Below are 21,577 nucleotides of genomic sequence, written 5' to 3'. Positions count from 1 at the left end.
TTTAAGTGAGTTTGTAGGATCCAAAGCTCGTAATATCCTTTTCGACTTCTATTTTTAATTAGTCTTATGTACATATGTAATTTTATTGAAAACTGTGTGTTGGTTTATGTAAATTTTTATATACGTAAATATTCTATGGTTGAAAAGCGTAGGTAAGGGAACTGAATTTGTGTTTGAGATATTTTACAAAAATTAAAGGTAATCTGCTTTAACTTATTCTGTTCGTTGGTTGAGATTTTTTTTTTTTTTTTGTTACCCAATTTCTGTGTTATATTAAAAAATCGCAATAAGTCATGTTTTTAATTATAACTTATGTATTTCGGGTTCATAACTTTATTATTATTAAATTACTTATGTATATCAGTTTTAAATAATTTCATTTACATATAAATTTTTAAATTTTTGGCTTATTTATGTATATATTTCATACGGATTGTGCTTATTTTTAGTATATGTAGGTGTTTCCGAGTGATATAAGGCTATTTGGCAACCGCACACTAAATACTAGCCTCAATGGTGGTGTGGAAACTAAAAATTCCAGACCTTTGGTTCAAAAATACCCAATTCATGTTTCTACCAGTGTGGCAATATTGGAAAATGTTATAAAAAATGCACATTTTTCAGCGCTCTCACGAGAAAAAGAGTTTCACATCTAGTCATCTATGTCCAGTACGTAGAACCCTCTCCTGTGACAAAGGAGATGCTCTATCATACCCCTTTCTTCTTCGCATAATTATAGGCATTCTTCTTCCCATATCTATAGGCAATCAGTTCGGTTGTCAGTCAAATGCGAAAAGAAAACAAAGAAACTAAATAAATTCCTAAATAAAGAATGCGATCACTTTTTATTGTTATGAATTGGGCCATTAGTGCCAAGGCGAGTTCAAAGAAGGTGACTTTGCTAGAGCAAAAACAATGTAAGAATGTATACATGCAACCAAATTGTGTTATCCGGTTTGCTTCGATACTTGAAATTTGTCCAAAAATAAAGAATATATGTTTTACTTTTAAAAATACTCAATAACAACAATAATAAAAAGAATAATATCATACTAATAGATTTGCGCATGCATCGCTTCAGCATCAATTTGGACGTATGTAGGTATATCCCAATGTTGTCCACAAATGCGGAGGTTTTTATGGAAAGCGTTTTCATGACAAAAAATGTTTGGGGTTCAATGTCTGCAAGTAGAATTTAGAATATATGACTAATGCTGTTTTACAAATTCTAAACAATTTAAAACAACATTTGTAACTATATGATAGAGCAACTCACATTCCACAATCGAAATACAAACAGAGATGAGAGTTGAGAAGTTTCAAGCTTTGCTCTTTCGCACAACATGTTCTTTGAGTGGTATCGACAAATGTATTTACTCTGCTTGCAGTAACCAATATTGTACAGTACGAATCGAATTAATAATCCGTAAATGTAGGGTTAAGAATGCAACGCTGATTTAAACTTAATTTTAAGTGAAGTGACATTACTAAAACTAAAATTAACAGGGAACTATAAAATATATTAAGAATACAGTAGTACATTGATGAATTAACATAAATATGGATAGAAAACATCCAGGATTATCTAATTTTCAAGAAGATCAACGGGCAAATTTTCTCGCTCTTATATTGTTGGATGCACTGGAGGATGGAAATGACAGGTAACAAAATGCCAAGTAAACTTGACAATTTTGCATATCTGTAAAACATAGCACTTGTTATTAAATATTATTTGGGCAGCGATATAAAGTCCATACTTGAAAAGAATAATGTGGATCCGAGTTACGTTCCTGTCGACCGCGGCATATCGCCACTGCACTATTCCTGTGGAATGGAGAATGCAGAATTGGCTTTGGACATTACAAAAAGATTCCTGGATGACGGTGGTAAGTTAAAAATGATGCCCACTGTACATACATACATTGTAATCATATAAATACGTATAATAAAGCTGATGCTAATGTGCGGTCCAACGAAAATATGACACCAATTCACGTAGCAGCGATATTTGGGCGTGTGGATATTGTCAGTTTACTTCTGGTAGGCATGTTTAACTTATGAAGTAAGCAACTGAATAGTTAACTCTAAGCCAAATGTAGAAATATGGTGCGGATCACGATGTGATGGACGATGAACGTAAAACACCGATGCACTATGCTATAGAGGAATGCCATTTCGAAGTACTGGAAGTTATTCGAGATCACGTCTTTCGGCATAAGTACGAGCGAAGACTTGAAAAGCAAAACGAAGAGAATACCCAAAAAAGTGTCCCTCAACGTGAACTTTCTCCACCGCCGAGAATACGAAGCAGACCAGATGAAAAATCATCAGATATTACACCGATTAACAAAATGCTTGTGAACGTAGTTGCCAAAGATGGTGGAAACCACGACACATCAAAAAATATGTACACGCCTAATCGGGTGCACTATAATTATGACGTGACGTCCCCATATTACATCAATATCACCCATCGCAGACACAGACCTCAGCCTGTCTTTCCAGCTGTTGAATCCCCGCTCACTTCTCAAACTAAATTAGCCATAACGGAAGATGTACCTTCAGAAGTGCAAGTTAGGGGTTCTGAGGTAACTATTAGAAGTATGTACATATGTGCTAGTAGATATGTACATTTTTATATTGAATTAAATCACTATGTTGTGCAGATGTAACGGAATAGTGAATAGATTTGTATGTATGAAGACATCATTCGTTTGCTGGAAGAGTGCCTCAAACTTGCTTAGAATGTTTTTGGCGCTAATGTGACAGTTCTTGGCTGGATATAAAGCCGGTAGCGCTGGTAATACAGCATCAACTATTGGGGAACACTATGAGAATGACCACCAGTTGTGGTTGTAATAGCAGAAACGTTTCCTATAAATATTTGGGAATGCTGCTGGAGTGACCCTTGGCCGGGTCAAGATTTATGGTCGTTCAGGTAGAATCGACTGGAAAAACAGCCATCAGCTGTGCAAACAATTCAGAGCCATTCGGGGAGTTTCTGCAATTCATTGAAATTTTCTGGCATTTGCAAATAAATTCACTCGGGAGAATGAGTTTAAGAACCTGCCTGAGTATCTAATTAGAAGAATATGTGTATTTACATATATTTTCTCAAGGATTAGAAGTAAAATTATTAATTTATTAATTAAAATTACTAATTTTCGAAAGGCACCCTTGCAGCAAATGAGCGATAAGTATATTTTAGGACTATTATTTTAACATTAGATGTAACAGAAGTCATTAAATTAGATTGAGATGCTCATTTGTTACCAACAGGCAGCCCATCTGAATGCACTACCTGCTCCGCAAAAGTCCGTTAATGTTTTTGAACTAACTGAGCAAAACTTGAAAGATCTTTCGCTGGCCACTTCTAAATTAGATCGTTCGTGCATGTCAATGGTGGAGGCTTGGCGCAAGAAAGTTGAGTGCTCACGTGCGAGAAAGTCAATTTTAAGGCAATACACTAACGTGGAAGAAATGTTGGAGGAAGTAATGAAAAATGAGCATCTTAACTTTACTAACACGGTCTTGCAAGAAAAAGAAAAGACGGTTTCAGAGGATGAGCCTGCAAAGCCCCTCACTGAGTCCGTGGGGAAGTTCTTTTCTAATTCGAAACCCTCATTGGGTTATATAATGCAAAAAGCGGCGCAGGCCCATGTCGTAGATATGGATCCTCCAGGCCCTGGCCCAGAGCTAGACAGTAGCTACCACACTGTTCCACCGCTAACTGAAAATAATTTAAATGGAAACGTGAGGAAAACGTTACCAGCGTCCGATATACAAAAATCAGCAAAAAAGGATTCTGAAGAAAAATGTACAAAAAATGCAGCGAATGAATATTTTTTGCAAATGACTGAGGCATACGTTCACACTGACGATGAGAATGGACTAGTTTTTTACGAAACCAAGCTACTAAGTACCCAAAGTCAGGCATCCAATGGGTAGTATTAGAACATATCGAATAAAAAATGTGGTGCGTATTAAATTATTTGTTTGCTTGTAGCGATCAACAAAATTTGAACTGTACTGCGTCGACTAATATTACAATCCCTTTGGACTACGAAACAGATGAGCTGCGCGCTGAGCTGACACATTTTGGTGACCCACCAGGTAAGCCAAGTAAAAGTTGTTTTTGAGATGCGTATACAAATTTTAATTTATTTGAATTTGTAAATTTTTGCGTGTTAAGGACCAATAACAAAGAGTACTAAAAAGCTGTATATAAAAAGACTGATAAAATACAGAAGAAATGCGCCAGACCCGCTTGAAATTGATGCTAAGAGGAAAAATAACACAAATGGAAATGCAAGTAGGTGGTTTCTCAATCGAACAGTTCCTTATGTACCAGTTGTTACCTTGTCCTCACACTTAATTTCTTTTCCCCTAAGACTTCTCGGTTGAGCTGCACCGCACCATTCGCTCTCCAGAACATTTTTCTGCAATACCGGAGTACCTCACATACGAGTCTAAATCAGCAGAGTACTTTGCTAATCTTCAGAATAAACATAAAATGAGAGAAGGTCATCTAAAACAAAGTTTCATATATATGCTGATCGATCCGCGCATCTCCTGTAATTTGCCCGGAGAAAGAGTGGTACATATTCTTAGACCATTTAAAACTGTATTCTTGAAAATATAAAAAAATAATCTTTATTAACAGTACCTTGACGAGCATAAAGCATGGGTACGTTTCCTCAATTCAGTATTTTATGTGGGCAAAGGAAAAACTTCACGACCATATTCCCATTTATATGAAGCAATGAAATTGCATTCACGAGTTCACAGTCAGCAGAATTTTTCAGAGCCCAACACAAAATCTGTGAAATCCCAACGGAAGAAAACTTCCTGTAAGATCTTTCAACTATTTTTTATGCGCAAATATCTACATATGAATATCCCTAATTGTACAATACTACATAAATATTTTGTTCATTTTAGCTTTTCAGAAGTACACTCTTTGTGTGGATATTTTGCAGTCAAACCACAATAAGTCGTTGGAAAATAAAAAACTACGGCGGATTCTGGATATTTGGGGCTGTGGTAAAGGCGTTGTGTGCTTACACGTCTTCCACAATATATTGCCCTGCGAAGCGTATACACGAGAAGCAGCCATAATCGATGCATTCGGTCTACAACATTTAACCAATTATAAACGCGGTGATTACTACGGACCATCGCAAACCTGGACTATGAAAGAAAAAAAGTTTTTAGGAATCTCTTTGCTGTACAAAGCGATGCAAATCTATTTAGCCGAAGGAGAGTCGCAGTTGTCTCCAAGTGATCTTATTTAAATTTGTTAGCTATTTGCACCGTGTATACCTATTTATATGTATATAATGAAGAAATGTGATATTTTTGTCTATCCAAAATATATATATTGACGTCGGATTGTATAGATCTTTATTAAAACATGTTTTATTTCCAATTATAGAAGATTTACATTGGAAAATATTAAGATGTGTGGAAATCTTAAGACTATCTTCTCCAGTATTTACTTTTTCTGGCTTTTTTTCTCATTCTCTTCCTTTTCCTCTTTTATAGCTTCAATATGTTTCATAACTTCATCTGCGGACAGAGTTACTAGTTTTGGGCTATCCCCGGGTTTCTCCGCTTTCTTCATCACAACGATTTCCAAATTCCCACTGGACTGTGCCACTTCTCGAAGTGCTTTTATTGTGAGTCTAACTGCGGCATTCTCTTCCGCTACACACTCCTCTTTGTAATGTTTTTCCAAATACTCGCGCACTGTTTTGGCTGCTCGCCCAACTGCATTTGCTTTCCATTCGTAATAATTACCAGAGGGTTCAGTTTGGTAAAGATGTGGATCACCATTGTTATCAAATCCAGCTATCAAACAAGATATCCCAAATGGTCGCCGGCCATTGCTCTGTGTGTACTTTTGCTTTAACTGAGCGATATACCTACCATAGTAATTTGTTAATTTCAACACACATCTATTTTCAATCACATCTTACCGAGTAATATATTCCAATGTTACAGGATCTTCGACATTTAATTTGTGGCTTTGGCATTCAACTCTGGCTCGGTTAATAAGAATGCGCGCATCAGCAGTTAAACCGGCAAAGGCTATGATGACATGATCATCCAATGTACAAATTTTCTGTACTGTCCGATCTAATTGCATAGTAGGCATAGATTTCTTTTCTACACCCAGCACAACTACATCTTTCCCACGTACTCCCACCTGGAATTTCAGAACGAGAACATAGAACATAGTATATGACAACTCGATGGAAAAGGACATTTTTATGGGAGGTTAAGTTCACTCACCGCCGAAGATCCTCGGCGCACCGCTTCCTGTGCATATTCCACTTGCAACAGATGTCCATCTGGTGAGAAAATTGTAACGGCGCGATCGTAACGTGCAGACATTTTACTCTAAATGAGATATTACAAACAAATATGAAAATTTCAACGACCAGTGGGCAATGATTACAAAAATTGTAAAAAGTGTTTGTCAGCTTCGTACAAGAGCACTGCCAGCATTCAATTATAAACCGGAAAGATGCCAGACTAAAATATAAAATCATACATAGTTCACAAACAGATGACGCGATCTAATTCCTTCTTACAGTAGTGGAAAAAAAAATATAATTGTAGTGATGAACCCCATAACAATTTTGAAAACATTAGTTTATTTATTTATTTAGTAGTGAAAAGCCCTAAAATCAAAAATGTTATATAAAGTCACATGCTTTTGAGAAGGGGCTTGGAGGGGCATATCCTCTCCAAAACTTAAATTCAAAACCTAAATCTGTTGCTAAAGTTTTCTATTTTATCGAAAAGTTGTTGCCAGACAGCTTTAAAAAGAAGTTCGTATGCAGATAAAATTTTACAGAAACGTTGAAAGGGTGTGAATAAATTTTTGTGTAGAATTATTTTACTGACTAATAAGTCATATGCCAAAGGAGTTTAAAAACTGTAATTTACAAGATAATTTGTAAATAGTGTTAACGAAATTGTATAGGGGTGGTAGAAACTCTTAATTTACATTTTTGCACTCCGCATAAAATCACTCACAAAAATTTCTCTGAGTTCGATCACAGCATTCTCAAATAAAAATTGCAAATCAATGGCAACAGAACTTGCTTAACTCTATTTCCAAAAACTAACTGTCAACGGTTATTAACAATTAATAACTATCGTAAATTCTAGGTTTGGTAACTAGTATCTTCTGTCGAGTTCTGTCTGGCCAACACGAAATCATGTTTTTGTACTGTTGCTCGCGAAGATTCCCGGTTCTTTACAATATGTATTAGATATGTTTTAAACATTTTCTCTGTATATCCAGCTTTTACTGATATATAATATTATTAAATTCTTTTAGTTTTCTTTCTACTCCATAAATTATAGTATACACTAGAACTTTGTCCTACAATACCTGGCCATTGAATTATGTCCAATGGCATTTTTTCTGAAAACTTCAAATATCAGGTGAAAATTTCAATCTAATTTGGGCTTTTCCAAATAAAAAAGGGTATTAAGGGGGTTTTAACCTGTTCTTAGATGCTTTTAAGAATTTCTGGTCAACTGGCCCGCGTCGGTTAGAAAAGGATCAGTTTTTTGCTTATAAGTGAAAAGTTAATTGTGCAAGTGCCAGGCGAATCAATTCGATCTTGTGTGAGGAGCATAAAAAAACTAATTGAGATCGTCTGAAAAGTGAAAGAATTGAATAGTCAATATTCATATATCTAAAATATAACAACAGTAAGTAAAAAATATACATATCGTTTGAATTTGTCACGTGGATTATCCGTTTTTTTTTTTTCAATTTAACCAGTTTTTTAGAAAATGGGCCGAAAGTCGGATTTGACATCGGGACAAAAGCAACAAATTGTAGTTCTTTTGAAAGTCAAGAACCTGAGCTATGCAGACATAGTAAGAACCGTTGGAATATCCAAGGCGTTTGTGGTAAATGTTGCCAAACAGTTGAAAAATACCAACAACGTTTTAGCGGTAACTCCAAACAATCGCCAATTATCGCCGAGAACGCATCACCTCAACCAGGCAGGATCCCAAAATTGTCTAAACAAGTCTTTGGAACAGAAATGCTTCAAGTCGGATGACTTTGAGAGAGGTTCAGGAATCTGGAGTTAATATTTCAGAAAGAACGTTACGACGACGCTTATACGAAAATGGACTTTTTAGCAGACGACCAGCAAAAAAGCCAAAACTGGCACCGTGTATCCGAGACTTCGACGCGGAATATTGGAAAAAAGTAAGCTTAAAAAAACATTTTTTTCCTTTGTCAAACAGCAGTAGTAAGGAGATGTGAATATTCACACTTTTTTGTGGTTGTGTTTTTCTTCTTACTGATCATCTTCAGCGATGAATGCCGATTGGAAGCGGTCACAAAAACAGCAAATTTTGTTCGCAGAAGAGCCTGAGAATGATAGTCTGAAGATTGTGTGCTTCCAAGGGTCAAACACCCCCCCAGTGTTATGGTTTGGGGCTGTATATCCTCAGAGGGACCAGGTCCGCTACATTTTGTTGAGGGAACAATGCGCTCTGTCCAGTATGTGGAGGTGCTGGAAAACGTGTTGATGCCATATTTAGAAACCCTGAAGTGTCCGAGAGACGAATACACCTTTATCCAAGATGGAGCTTCATGTCACACATCCAGGATGAGCATGAATTGTCTGAATTCAATGGAAATAATGGTTTTGCCATTGCCTGACAATTCACCGGACCTTAACCCCATTGAAAATTGTTGGACATTCCTCAAATCGGCAGTATATCAGCGGAATAATACCAGCAACAGCTTGAGGAAAACATCGAAGATGTGTGGTATAATGACCAAAATCTTACGATGATGATAACACAGTGCGTAGCCAGTATGACTCAACGAATTGCGGCCGTCTTAACAGCAAGAGGAGGAGCCCCGAAATATTAGTTTAAAATAAATATTTTTAACGTAAAAATTCAAGAACCCTTTAATAAAAACATATATGTAAACGTTTTTAAATGCTTTAAAACCGTTTGCTTTTTATTCGCGCTCTAAGCCATAAATATGTAATTTTTATCAGCGGTCATAATTCAAAGGTCAGGTACTGTATATAGACAAGAAAATGCAATCTGGGACGTTCCTAACAAAAGTCGTGTAGAAAATTTCACCACACAATGAATGAAGTGGGACCAGTTACAAGTATAATCTCTTAAAATTTCTGCAAATGTTGCAATTGATCTACTTAATCGTCACATTGAAAATTCTGAAATGCAGCAGAAGTCACGTACGCCATCTAAGCAAAATAAAATTTTGATTTCTTATTTGAATTTTTGTCTGAGTAATATTTAACGAATAATGCCAGTAAAAGTGCTGGCTCAATGTAGATTTACATATTGGATGGGCGCACTCTGTCAATAACCACTCCCATCTTACATATTACAGTAATATTTAAAAAGCGGCGTTTATTCAATTTACTTGAATAGGATCCATCAACGTTTGCTTGTCGAGTGCTCTGAATATTTTAACTTAAATATAGGGTTGGCAGCCCTTTTTTGTTACATTATTCCATTGCAATGAGCTTTATCGTATTTTTCTTTGGTTTTCAAAGGAATTGTGAGAATTGTCATTGTCCATCTTTCATTTTCTCAGAAAATGTCAGATGTTTTTGACAGTGAGTGTGAGTAGTAAACGTAAATGTAAACGTAAAAGTAAACGACGTCGACGACGACGACGACGACGAAGAAAAAAGAATTTTGTTTTCTTTTTTATTTTATACAAAAGAAGAAAATAAAGGTTTTGTGTTTTATTTTTATAATTGGAAAAGTATCTATGGACGTTTGTCGCGCAAATTGATACAAAAATAGAAAATTGCGTAAAAATAAAGACTGTTACGGTGACGGCGAAGAAGGGTGCGTGAAAAATTCTTGAGCTAAAATTGAGACTTGTAGAATTAGTAAACGGTAACAACGGTGACGGCACGGAGACGTAGTCGACAAATGAAACATAGCAGGGAAAGCAAACAAAAATAAAAAACATAACTTGCTTTAAAATCTCAGGAATTCTTAATTTTTGGTAGAAAGTGAAATATACTTGGTGGATTATATAGATTGAGCAGCGGTACACTGAGGAACAAGTAAAAGTGGCTGAAAGTTATGGCATTGGCTCGAAAGTTAACAGCAAAAATATGTAAGTTTGTGCCTCTGTTATGCATATAGCATATAAACCACATAAACGCCGAGGTACACAAGCTCCAATTTAACACTATTTTTCCCTTTTGTCCTCGCAGATGAGATAAAAGCTCATGACGGAAATGTTACCAGTCTTGACCTTGGTGAAACTGGTAGTGTTTTAGTCACTGGTGGCCAGGACCGTAATGTGAATTTATGGGCGATCGGTCGGGAAGAACTTTTCATGGTAAGTTGTACTCTCTGCTAAAATTAGAGTCTTCTATACAATTGGCAACTTTTCAGTCATTAACCGGACATAACAGGCCTATTGATTGTGTACGCTTTGCATATAATGATGATTTCGTCTACTCAGCAGACGATATTGGCATTATTAGACGTTGGGATCTAAACGCACAGACCATATGCTCCACTTTGAATGGCCACATGAAAAGTGTACGCACCTTAGACTTTAATCCATCCGGGGAATATGTGGTATCGGGCAGTAATGATACCACCGTTAGGTAAGTTTGAAAGCTTAATTATAAGTAATGGAAAAATATGAACAATGTAAACTGCTGGAACGGAAAATGAATTTACTCAATTCAAAGTGGTCTTATTAAACAATTTAGAGGGATTAGGCATACCATTTAGTCATTGAAATATGGTAATTTTTCGCTAACATAACTTATTTATGCAGAAATATTTAAGATTTAAGTATACTTTGTTTCATTATTTTCGAATTCTTTTTGCACTTCAGTGTTGCATTACATTTCAATGAAGTGCCAAACAAAGCCTAGGCACGTTTATGCGATCGTTATCGCGTAGGAGTTATCTTTGTTTGTTTTTGTGCTGTCAACTGTGGGCAGACACTTTATTTTCGTAGTTATTGAATTCTTCACTTTTTAGTCCAAAAACTAAAGTCAATCACATATCCAATCACGCTCTATTAAAATCTCGTCAATCTGCAATTAGCTACATTGATTATGGTAGAGATTCCAAATATGATACATACATATGTAGATATGTATGTATGTATATACATACATACATGTATAGACGAGCCAATTAAAGCCGTTCTATTGCTCTTCATTCTCAAGCTTATATTTTACACGAGAGAAATATTCAGATTTTATTGTATTTTCCGATTGAAACCACAAAAAATATGCAGGTATGGTTAAAGATGTGAGGACAAATTGAATGCTTTTGATCGAAGTACATAATATGTATGAATGTATGCGTACATATTTGAAATTACTCCCTGCCCACGCAGCGAAGCTCTATGCCTTCTCAGCTCAGCCGCTTTATCTGAATGATTTTTGTTGTGATTAAAATAAGATATTTCGAGCTTTGGCTGTCCGCAAGATTTTGCATACTTGTCGTTCATATGTTTACGAAATTAAATTGAAACCTTGTGACCATATTATTTCCACCAAATATGCGGATGTGTGTAGATATGAATGTAGGAAAAAAAGCGAAGTTAAATTCAGATATTTTTTACGTTTCGGTCAACTATTTAGTTTCACTTGCGCAAACTTTCATCTAAACAAGAAACGACAATTAAGCCTTGATTTTGTGACACTTTAGCTCCGTATCGTTCATTTTTTGTAATCTTGCTTGTTTATGACTGTTGTACTTATGATTTTCATTTTAATAGTTCACAATTACGTTCAACGCAAATGTATGTATGTATGTATAATATGTACATCCCTACAAACAACTTGTTAATAAAACTACCTGGTCGTAATTGCTAATGAGTATAGTTGTAACTGGTTTGAAATAGAAATTAAGGCACTGGTATAAATTACTTCAACTGGCTTCTTGGTTGCTTTGTAATTTACTTCGTCTACTGTCTAGTTAGGGATCTTCTTTTCGAGAATAAGGTTGTAAAGCAAGATAGGCAGGTCAGCCTCGTATTGATATCTATACATATATATGTATGTATGTGAAGAGGTGCAGAGAGATCTTCGCATAAGACGTGCTCGACAAGTTTAATAACTTGTAGTTCTCGCGAAATCAAGAAATATTTCCAATACTTTTGGCTGGGGATTTGAAATGAGTAACGAATTTTCTAACCCTAGATACTAAAATTAATTCACTTAAAAAACTGAACTTCGTACTAACCTATTAGGCATTGTTAGAATACTCAATTGTGTTTAAATTGAAATAATAAGAAAATACACCTTTAATATCCGTAAATACTCATAAAATATTACATTGCCTTAATTTTTATCAACTTGAGCAAATTATATTTTTACAATTTGGCCGAAGTATCCTTCAGATCCACATATCCCCCGGAAATCGCTTCTTTTCCAGTTTCCACGACAGTAGTGGTGAAGTGAATTCGTTTGGCTTCCTTCCACATATCGATCCTAAGTGTTTGGCCAGGTATGACTGGAGCTGAAAACCTAACTTTTACAGCTTTGAAAAGAACTGGATTGTTGCTGGCGTACTGTGCCAAAACCGCTCGTATTGAAAAACCCAATGAACACAAACCATGTAATATGGGTGTGTTGAAACCGGCTACTGCTGCGAAATCTGAATCAATATGCAGTGGATTCAAGTCGCCAGAGAGACGGTATAAGGCGGCTTGATCTTCGGATGTTTTATAGTGGATTGTTGAGTCGGGATTCCGTTTGGGTGCGGGCACAATGGGTACAACACCAGCAATAGGTGATTTCTTTCCTCCAAATTTACCTGCTCCGAGAACAAAAATAGAGCTCTGATTTTTTACCAGAAGGCGACCTTTTTTATCATAAGTGTCACTATTTGTAACAACAAGTGCGCCAGATCCTTTGTCCATAACATCAAATACTTTGCCAACAGTGGTGAGGGTACCGCTTGTGGGTAGATCGTCAAATATTTCCAAGTACTGCTCCCCATGTAGAATGTTTGATAGGTGGGCATTTCCAGAAGGTAATGCATTGGCTACAAGATTTGATGTCAAACTTAGCATGAGGGCCGGCATAACAAAATATGTAGGGATTGCAGAGAATTCTGGATGGTTTTCGTATAGATATTTAAGATCATTGCCATTTTTAACAGTTGCGCCAATACCCAAAGCATAAAGAATTAAATCTTTGCTGTTGTATTTGAATGTATCTTCAATTCCACCAAGTTTTCCCTCTTTTAAGTTTTCTAGCACTTCCAGCAGATATCCTGATGCCCGAGCGATTTCAACTACGGGTTCGGCATCTGCCATATCTGTGACCTTTGACCAAACACTTTTGACGTATTCTGGCGAGATGGTCTTTTCATCGATGGAAGTACGTAATACAGTACCTTTTCCACGAACTATTTGCAATTTAGTCGCCCATCCAGCGGCACTTTCAATGTACGAACCTAAGGTAGTTGAAATTTAATCTTTTGTAAAATTTCTCCACATATTGGATTAAGCATCTTACCATTGTTTTCGCACGACTCATGACACAAGTATGCTACCACAGGTGCGATCAGATGTGGTTTCAATTCATTAAAAAGTATATCTGGAAGGATACCCTCAGTCATGCGACTAGCCGCAGTTGGAATAATAACATTGCAATGAATATTATTTTTCTGACCCTCGATAGCCACAGTATTAGCCAAACCTACGAGCCCCATTTTTGCAGCCGAATAATTGGCTTGACCAAAGTTACCATACATTCCTGAATTTGATGAGGTCATAATGATTCGCCCATAATTTTGCTTTCGCATGTACGGCCAGGCTGCTTGAGTGCACTTGAAGCTTCCTTTTAAGTGAACTGCGTGCACTAAATCCCAATCCTGATCAGTGGTTTTAGCAATGCTGCGATCACGGAGTATACCCGCATTATTCACCAGTATATCGACACGTCCGAAATTCTTAATAGCTGTTTCAATGACCTTTGCACCATCGACTACCGAATTGTAATCGGCCACAGCAGTACCCCCTCGTGCACGAATCTCATCAACTACAACATCTGCGGCACGTTTAGAAGCACCTTCACCTTGAAAACTTCCACCTAAATCGTTGACCACTACTTTTGCACCTCGCGAGCCAAAGAGCAGAGCATATTCACGTCCCAACCCGGCTCCGGCTCCAGTAACAACCGCAACACGGCCATCGTAACGCAATTGTTCCGACATTTTTCTTCTTTTTGTGTCTGTGGAGTACTTGATGCTTTACTGGTCAGCGATGAAGTGAGCTTGATTTCGGCTTTATTCTAGAAAAATTAAGAATTTACATCTGATTACATATTTTATGCAAGAAAGTTCAGTGACTTGATACTCAAAATGTTTATGTACCTAGTTTATGATATTGGACTGATTGCTTGCTTTAATCTACCTACATTTGTACAATAAGAAACGCCCGATACTGTTTATATGAATGTATTTTCTGTCGGATTTAAAGTCCACTAACACATATAAATGCTAATTATCTGTAAAGAATGGTGCCGTGTTGCTGGTGAGCAAAGTTCGTTTAATTTTATTGATTTATGTAAATAATAAAATGTGAAGATGTTTCAAGACATTATTTTTAACAAAATTCCTGACTTCGAAGTGATAAGATAACTGCATTTTCTAAGGATAATAAAAAATTGCTAGTTCATTGCACGTAATTCACCTTGATGAGTATGTGTGCGCGTTACCGTTTTACTGCGCTTCTGCGACCTGTAATGAGGTTGGGGCGATAGTTACTGTGCGACTAGAAATCTACCAAAACACAATAATGATAGAATGCAAGATTCTTCTATTACACCAATCTTGACACGTATTTTGCTAACCTTTGCTCCGCTACAGGCACGGCGTTAAAATCAACAAATATCTGTTTCAATTTTTTCTGTCATGCCTGACGTCTGTCTTGATTTTGTTTTCGTTTATTTCTTCATATTGATGGTTTGCGTCTTTGGTTAACATATTTACGCCTTTCAGTAGTGTTGCCAACTTTTGTGTTTCAAAAACCATCTAAAATTGGAAAGAAGCGCTTTGCCACAATAAGATACCAAAGTAAATAAATTTACACGCAATGCATCATATAACGCAATAAAACATAATTTATTTGTTCACTACGATTCTGTAAAAAATTAGTGTTTAATAATAAATATCACAAATTAAAATCAAAGTTTATTTCCGCATAATTTTCCATATATTTACATCAAGTGATATTTTCAATTTTGATAAACGTTTTTATTATCGATTGACAATTTACATCATTGCCACAATAACAATTTTCTCTTTTTAATCCGAAGTAGAAATAATTATTTCCTATTTTTAACTATCTATGAGAAATGTATGTACATTGCATTTGAGTACAGAAAAAAATCGCTAAAAAGTGCGTTAGGCGTTTTATTTTCAAAAAGTTCGAAATCTTCTGCAAGCACTAAGTTGGCAACTGCTGAAACTGGTTTTTCACTACATTGAAACTAAACAGACGCGTTAATATAAAATTACAATTTTTTGTTAATTTCATTTGGTTGGCGCTGTTCAAGAATTTCAGTTTAAAGCTGGTTTTTGATGTCTATTATTGACTAAAACATAAACCTTGATTTTAACTCCAGAAAGGTAAGAGGTATTTTCCGACTAGTCTCTTTTAATTAATTGATTTCAAAAAAATTTAAGAAAAGATCGAAATTCTTAGTACACATATCGCGAAAAATGAGATAAAATTTACGAGGTTCTAATGTTTAGGTTGCTTGATACACGCTGGAGAAATATTTTTGAAATTGCCAATCTCCGAGAACGTTTATAGGTGAAAACAATTCAGGGGTGTCGCAAACATCAGACCGTTAACCGGCTCTCAGCGAATTTGAAGGAATCAGCTGATTAGCTGGGGTAACCGGGGTCATGACAGTAGAATTATATATAAATAGGAGGTCAAAAACATATATGACGTAATAATGTTTCTGTCAGAAAGCTTTTTGCCCCCAGGATTTGCTTAAGGGGTTACATAGGTTTCGTCGGGCAAAAAGAGGCCTATTTTCAAAAATTTTTTTTTATGTACAAAATTATTTATTTAATTCAAACTTTTTTCTGTCTTATAGATTCATATTTAAAGAATAATTTCTGAAATTCTCAAAAAAAAAATTTAAACTCCTCCATTGTGACGTCATTTCCGGTGACCCCTCCAAAAAAAAGGTGCGTCCGCGTTGTCAGCATAACTCCTGACAGGATCATCAAAAATGAAAAAAAAAAAAACAAAAATAAGTGTTTTAGTTAAGACCATAAACTCGTGCTTGAACGAAGGAAAAAAATTGGAATTTTGGCAGACATTTTTCCAAAAAAATGAAAATTTTGGTCAAATTTGCTTGACATTTTTTTTTTTTTTTTTTTAATATGTAGTTGTAAATGAAAAACAAAAATTCGTCCTTCGTCCAAGCACGAGTAAATTGTATCTCGAACACCTGTGTAAAATTTCTTCAAGATCGGTTGAGTAGTTTTCGAGAACATTTGACAACCGACTTTGAAAACACGGTTCCGAGAAAAACCCATTTAAAGTTTTGAATAACAATAAAAGTGGCTTGGAGCGCACACCTTCCATCCGAAACTACATATTATTCGGATCAACTTCAAAATTTAGGATAATATTTTTGAGATGTTGTAGAAATTAATAAGCCATGAACCCATGTAACCCGTTAATGGAATTATGTTAAAGTAGAGTTATAACATAAGATGTAGTACGAATTTGGAATTTTGGAAAATAAGTCGACAAAGCCTCCTTTAATTGGTTCTTATTTATTAAAAATTTCAGACTGTGGGATGTCAGAAACCAAAATAGATGTATTAAGATTTACCGAGGCCATATCGCTCAGGTCAATTCAGTAAAGTTCTCGCCGGATGGATTGTGGATTGCATCTGCTGGTACAGAAGGGTCTGTAATAATCTGGGATATACGTAAAAGCAAACAAATCATGGATTTCAGTGAGCAGCCGCCAGCAGCCGCTATTACTTGTATCCAATTTCATCCCTTTGAGTTCCTATTAGCCGTTGGACGCGTTGATGGAACCGTTTGCATATACGATTTGGAGAGTCAATTGCGTATATCTCAGACCGAGAGCGAGAGCCAATTTTATGGCCATCCAATAAAATGCATTACATTCAGGTAAATTGCGAAATCAACGAAATTCCATTTACTCCTTGCTTACAAAACAAAACTTGCAGTGAGAACGGGGAGTGTCTATTTGTGGGTACCGCAGCAGGTATTTCTGTGATTGGCTGGGAACCAGATCGCGAGTTTGACCATATAATATCCACTTGGACTGCATTGGGTGATATGAAAGTTGTTAATCGAAAATTGGTATGTCATTAAGATGGGGACTGTACTGTTGGTATGCTATTATCTTTATTTTTATTTTATAGATCTGTGGTTCTTATGAACAAAGCATTGTTTCTATAAATGCACTTAGTATTGACCGAGTATTTCCATTTTACAATCCATCCAATACAACGCCCGCCGCTTTCAGCCATAATTCGACTACACGAAAGAGCTTTTCGCGTGGTAGCCAGAAGTTGAGGCTTTCTATCACAGGTCCAAAGGCGTCTCGGCTGGTCGAGGAAAATGAGGATAACAGGAGTCCTAGTCTGGACGGCCATTCATCGCCGAATTTAAGTCTTGAATTGGTTGACGAATCTTTGTTGGACACTACTTCTCCGCCCCAGGCACCGGCGTCAGCTATTTCATCATTAAACGGCATGAGTAGTAATAGTGTAAATAGCAATACATTAAACTTTGACGCGTCGTATAGGGGAATGACTCATCTGACGCATAAATCTAATACTTCTCCACCCTACAATTTTCCGTCGATTGCCTCCAGTACAGGGTATAGTTCATTTAGTGGCAACGGCATTTGCTCGCTAAATTTTGACGGGCCCAGCTCATTAAAAATGCCAGGAGAACGTGATATTTACCTCCACATGCCGATGACCAACTCATTTGCTAATGAGATTGAATATAATTTAAATGAAAGTAATCCGCCCGTCATATCAAATTATGACCATACAGAGATGGTTGAAGATTTTCCTGTAAACCAAAACAATCACCAACAGCCCAACGGACCAAATTCGGTAAGCTCAACAACAGCGACGATGGGACCAGCTCAGCAAATTCCAGCATTTAAAGGTTCGAAATCTAAAACAACAACGAGTGCACAAAAGCGCACCACTCATATAGCCATATCAACGAGTGGCAAATCCCACACAAACTCTTCCCACCAGCAGCGTAGCAAGTTGTCCCAGGTGTCCTCGGTAAGCTCAACAGAGCTGCATAAACTGGACGACAATATGCCACTGAAAAAGTCAGCTTCGTCCCATTTTGTAAACAAGACAAAACGCGTGAATGACACACAGTCCAATCTCAACAAAGAAAACGCACGAAATAAGAATATAAGTGTGCAAATCTATGCCAAGCCACCGACACGCTCGCGTACTACATTGGAACTGCGGTCGCCGCAACGACAAGTTGCTGCTGCTCAGAGGCAAGCAAATGTAAGTTTATTGAAACAAAACTTTGGATATTTTACTTATGGTATTTATTGTAGAGATTCTCAAGTTACAATGCGGATGGCAGCACTATCACTAATGTAAGATTTTGCGGAAGGCTCTATTGCAGGCTATTAAAGAATTATATATTTTATTTATTTTGTAGATACCAGTTAACTATCGGCCGGATCCTACATTACTGACACAACCGAACATGAACCAAAAGAGTTTTGGCAATCGACAAAATATCGACGACAGTTTGGAGATACAAATGCTACTGGCGTCACATGAGCAAATCTACCAAGAGCTGAGCAACAGGCATGCCACATTGCAACTAATACGCAACTCTACAAGGTACTAGAAGATGCATTACAATGCGAGCTTATCACTCACAACTAACTAAAAAATGCCTGTGCCACAATCACGAAGAGGGGTGGCCAAGCACTCAAATTAATTTTATGCGCTTTATTTGGAAATTAATCAATAAATTTCTTTTTTACAGATCTCATGATATCATCGGCGCTTTGAAGCAAGCTATAAAGACGGGTCGAACTGTGTTCGTTGATCTCTTAGGTGCGATAATGGAAAAAACGTAAGTAAAGACAGAAAATCGACCCAAAGATTATACTAATCCACTTATAATGGCTGCAGGTCGTCGTGGAATTTGGATTTGTGTCTTTTATTACTACCGGAGATCTATGAACTCTTGCAGAGCCCACACAAATTGTAAGTACAATGACAGAAATGGTGCTTCAAAGAATTTAGATATCCCGTATCTTTTTTGCCTAGCCACTACACACGGGGTTGCGACACGCTCAGAGTGATCCTTTCGAACTTCTTGCCAATTATACAAGACAACATTGATCCTTGGTCAAATATTCTAGGCGTAGATGTTTCGCGCGAGGAACGCCACCGTAAATGTATCGAATGCCAGCACTGGTTGCTGCAGATACGCAGCCTACCAGAAAGCAGCCATTTTGGTAGCACGCTGTCCCAGTTACAAAACATGATTGTCAATATTTAATGCAAACCTCTTGTGTGAAATAATTCAAGTATGCTTTGTGCCCTGGTTTATGTCTCATTATTTGTTTATGGCTTCGATATTGTTAATAATTTATTGTTATGTTCGTAAAATGTAAAACAACTAGTATACATATACACGCTTCTATGTTTCAAAGTGGTCAACTAACTGTATTTTAAGTTGCATGTGTGTATTTATTATTCATTGCGTTTTGTTCACCGTAGAAACACTGTTAAAAATATAACAGCACAGCGTAAATATATCGAAGAGTGTCAAATCAGACCATGCAGATTCTTAATATTAAGATAACGCATTTGTAATATCAAATAAACCACATACATTTTAGTTAGTAGAGGAAACACCAATTCAGAGTTTCGATTATTGAGACGGTTTTGGGATTAACGATTTTTAAAACTACTCTGGAAGTGAATTGGTTCCTCTATATGACCGAATATATGTATTCATATTCATTTTTCTTTATATGAAATTAAGATTATAATTTTTGTACAGCCTGAAAAAAAATGTGATGAATGTTGGCCGATCTAAATTTGTAGTGAAGAAGCATAGATTCCATAATGCAGCTTCATATTTAAAAAGTTATGTTTTTTAGGCAAGCTAAAAACTTCTCTTCAATATTAATTCAAATTTCGAAATGAAGATTAAAAAGATATGTACTTAAAATATATACATTTACACTTATAAATTAACCAAATTTTTCGAACATTCCCCAATTATTTAAAAAATAATTGAAAAATAGTCCGAATGTTTCTCTTGTTTTAAGCTTCAACGTCTCCTCCTTCAAGTAAGATCCATTCGTTATTGGAAAGTGCCTTTTTAGGAGTTATGAAAGTGCACTGGAATCGTGAGTAGAATAGGATGAATGATGTCCATTTTGGAAAGTGAAAAACAATGTAATTGTAATAGTAATTTTATATGCGACTGTAATCTTAAACGAGAAATGTTTTTAATGTTCAATGTACATATACATACACATGTACATACATGTAAATGAGCATACAGATGTATTTATGCATGCAATTAAGGCACATGTATGTGCATGCGCAACGGATATACATACATACGATTATAATTAGATTGATAGCAATTAAAAGTCCTTCCATGAAAAAAAAAAAAAAATCAGCAGCTGAGCGTATTGAAGCTTAAATTATGACAATGAACAATTGTTTTTGTACTCTAGCTTTAAAGTATAACTTACTCGTACGTGTAGGTGTGTAAGTATATATGTATGTAGTAATAAAGTAGTCATCGAACTTTGAAATTATTTTTATACAAACGATATATGTATGTACACACACACATATGTATGTATGTAGACTCATTAAACGAAGAATTCGCTATGTATTTGCACACATCCATAAACACATATCAACAACTAGAAACTATCTATTGGAAGTTTTCGAAATCGCACCACTCAATTGAATTTCCCAATTTCCCGTCATATAACACCCGCAAGAACATACATACATACATGCATACATACATAATTAAATACAAATTTGCATACTCTCAATAACACTAACATACAGATTACGAGTACTATCCAAATAATCTGCCTAAGCTTAAGGATGTGCTTCTTTCTCACTCCCTTGTACCCTTAGTATTCACTTATACACACATACATACATAGTTATATAATACATATTTATATAAGTTATACTAGTCCATCACTAAAAAATCCATTCAAAATGCAAACAACTCGCAAGCAATAAAATATAATCTAATCGATAGATAAAATAATTCTTTAACAAAGTTCAAAACTATTAAACTCATTTACATAAATATGTATAAGGAAAATAATCTTTTGCATTTTAATTTCGCCAGGCTATCATTTGCCTTTTTACTACCGATTTTTTACGTTTAACTAAACCATAAGTTCAGCTACAGCAAACTTACATACAAACACACAGGTTCAAATGATATGAAATATGTATGTAGTGGTTAACACCAATACTAATACACATTTATTTA

The 21,577-nt window shown here is 36.0% G+C and overlaps 4 protein-coding genes across 10 annotated transcripts; 2 read left to right on the top strand and 2 right to left on the bottom strand.

The window, feature by feature from the left end:
• Positions 1-1,449: 1,449 nt before the first annotated feature.
• On the top strand, positions 1,450-5,382 carry LOC129237983 (uncharacterized). 2 transcript variants are annotated; one of them, XM_054872998.1, is made up of 10 exons: positions 1,450-1,661; positions 1,741-1,886; positions 1,952-2,040; positions 2,100-2,588; positions 3,280-3,947; positions 4,007-4,113; positions 4,193-4,312; positions 4,392-4,597; positions 4,664-4,850; positions 4,942-5,382. In XM_054872998.1, the coding sequence occupies exons 1-10, from the start codon at positions 1,561-1,563 to the stop codon at positions 5,292-5,294; spliced, it is 2,466 nt and encodes an 821-aa protein (XP_054728973.1). In that variant the 5' UTR covers positions 1,450-1,560; the 3' UTR covers positions 5,295-5,382. The 2 variants fall into 2 exon arrangements, with proteins under 2 accessions (XP_054728973.1, XP_054728974.1); XM_054872999.1 differs by having other exon boundaries at positions 1,452-1,661; positions 3,280-3,944.
• Positions 5,383-5,386: 4 nt separating this feature from the next.
• LOC129237984 (proteasome subunit alpha type-7-1) lies at positions 5,387-6,497 on the bottom strand. The gene is made up of 3 exons (XM_054873000.1): positions 6,295-6,497; positions 5,979-6,208; positions 5,387-5,924 (listed from the first exon to the last, which is right to left on the bottom strand). The coding sequence occupies exons 1-3, from the start codon at positions 6,394-6,396 to the stop codon at positions 5,495-5,497; spliced, it is 762 nt and encodes a 253-aa protein (XP_054728975.1). The 5' UTR covers positions 6,397-6,497; the 3' UTR covers positions 5,387-5,494.
• Positions 6,498-9,654: 3,157 nt separating this feature from the next.
• LOC129239713 (katanin p80 WD40 repeat-containing subunit B1) lies at positions 9,655-20,725 on the top strand. Of its 2 annotated transcripts, XM_054875476.1 has the most exons (11): positions 9,656-10,156; positions 10,257-10,384; positions 10,441-10,658; positions 16,841-17,191; positions 17,251-17,386; positions 17,449-18,573; positions 18,627-18,668; positions 18,734-18,921; positions 19,070-19,159; positions 19,219-19,293; positions 19,357-20,725. In XM_054875476.1, the coding sequence occupies exons 1-11, from the start codon at positions 10,123-10,125 to the stop codon at positions 19,589-19,591; spliced, it is 2,622 nt and encodes an 873-aa protein (XP_054731451.1). In that variant the 5' UTR covers positions 9,656-10,122; the 3' UTR covers positions 19,592-20,725. The 2 variants fall into 2 exon arrangements, with proteins under 2 accessions (XP_054731452.1, XP_054731451.1); XM_054875477.1 differs by lacking the exon at positions 18,627-18,668 and having other exon boundaries at positions 9,655-10,156.
• On the bottom strand, positions 12,285-14,947 carry LOC129239714 (peroxisomal multifunctional enzyme type 2). Of its 5 annotated transcripts, none has more exons than XM_054875479.1 (4): positions 14,877-14,939; positions 14,717-14,805; positions 13,539-14,315; positions 12,285-13,476 (listed from the first exon to the last, which is right to left on the bottom strand). In XM_054875479.1, exons 3-4 carry the CDS (start codon positions 14,236-14,238, stop codon positions 12,389-12,391), a joined length of 1,788 nt encoding a protein of 595 aa, XP_054731454.1. In that variant the 5' UTR covers positions 14,239-14,315; positions 14,717-14,805; positions 14,877-14,939; the 3' UTR covers positions 12,285-12,388. The 5 variants fall into 5 exon arrangements, with proteins under 5 accessions (XP_054731454.1, XP_054731455.1, XP_054731456.1 ...); XM_054875480.1 differs by lacking the exon at positions 14,877-14,939 and adding an exon at positions 14,398-14,531 and having other exon boundaries at positions 14,717-14,870; XM_054875481.1 differs by lacking the exon at positions 14,877-14,939 and adding an exon at positions 14,442-14,531 and having other exon boundaries at positions 14,717-14,870.
• Positions 20,726-21,577: the final 852 nt, after the last annotated feature.

Source organism: Anastrepha obliqua, chromosome 2, assembly GCF_027943255.1.
Source record: "Anastrepha obliqua isolate idAnaObli1 chromosome 2, idAnaObli1_1.0, whole genome shotgun sequence".
NCBI classification, from domain to species: domain Eukaryota; kingdom Metazoa; phylum Arthropoda; class Insecta; order Diptera; family Tephritidae; genus Anastrepha; species Anastrepha obliqua.
The sequence above is the reverse complement of the archived record's forward strand: the minus strand, read 5'-3'. Positions and strand labels throughout refer to the sequence as shown.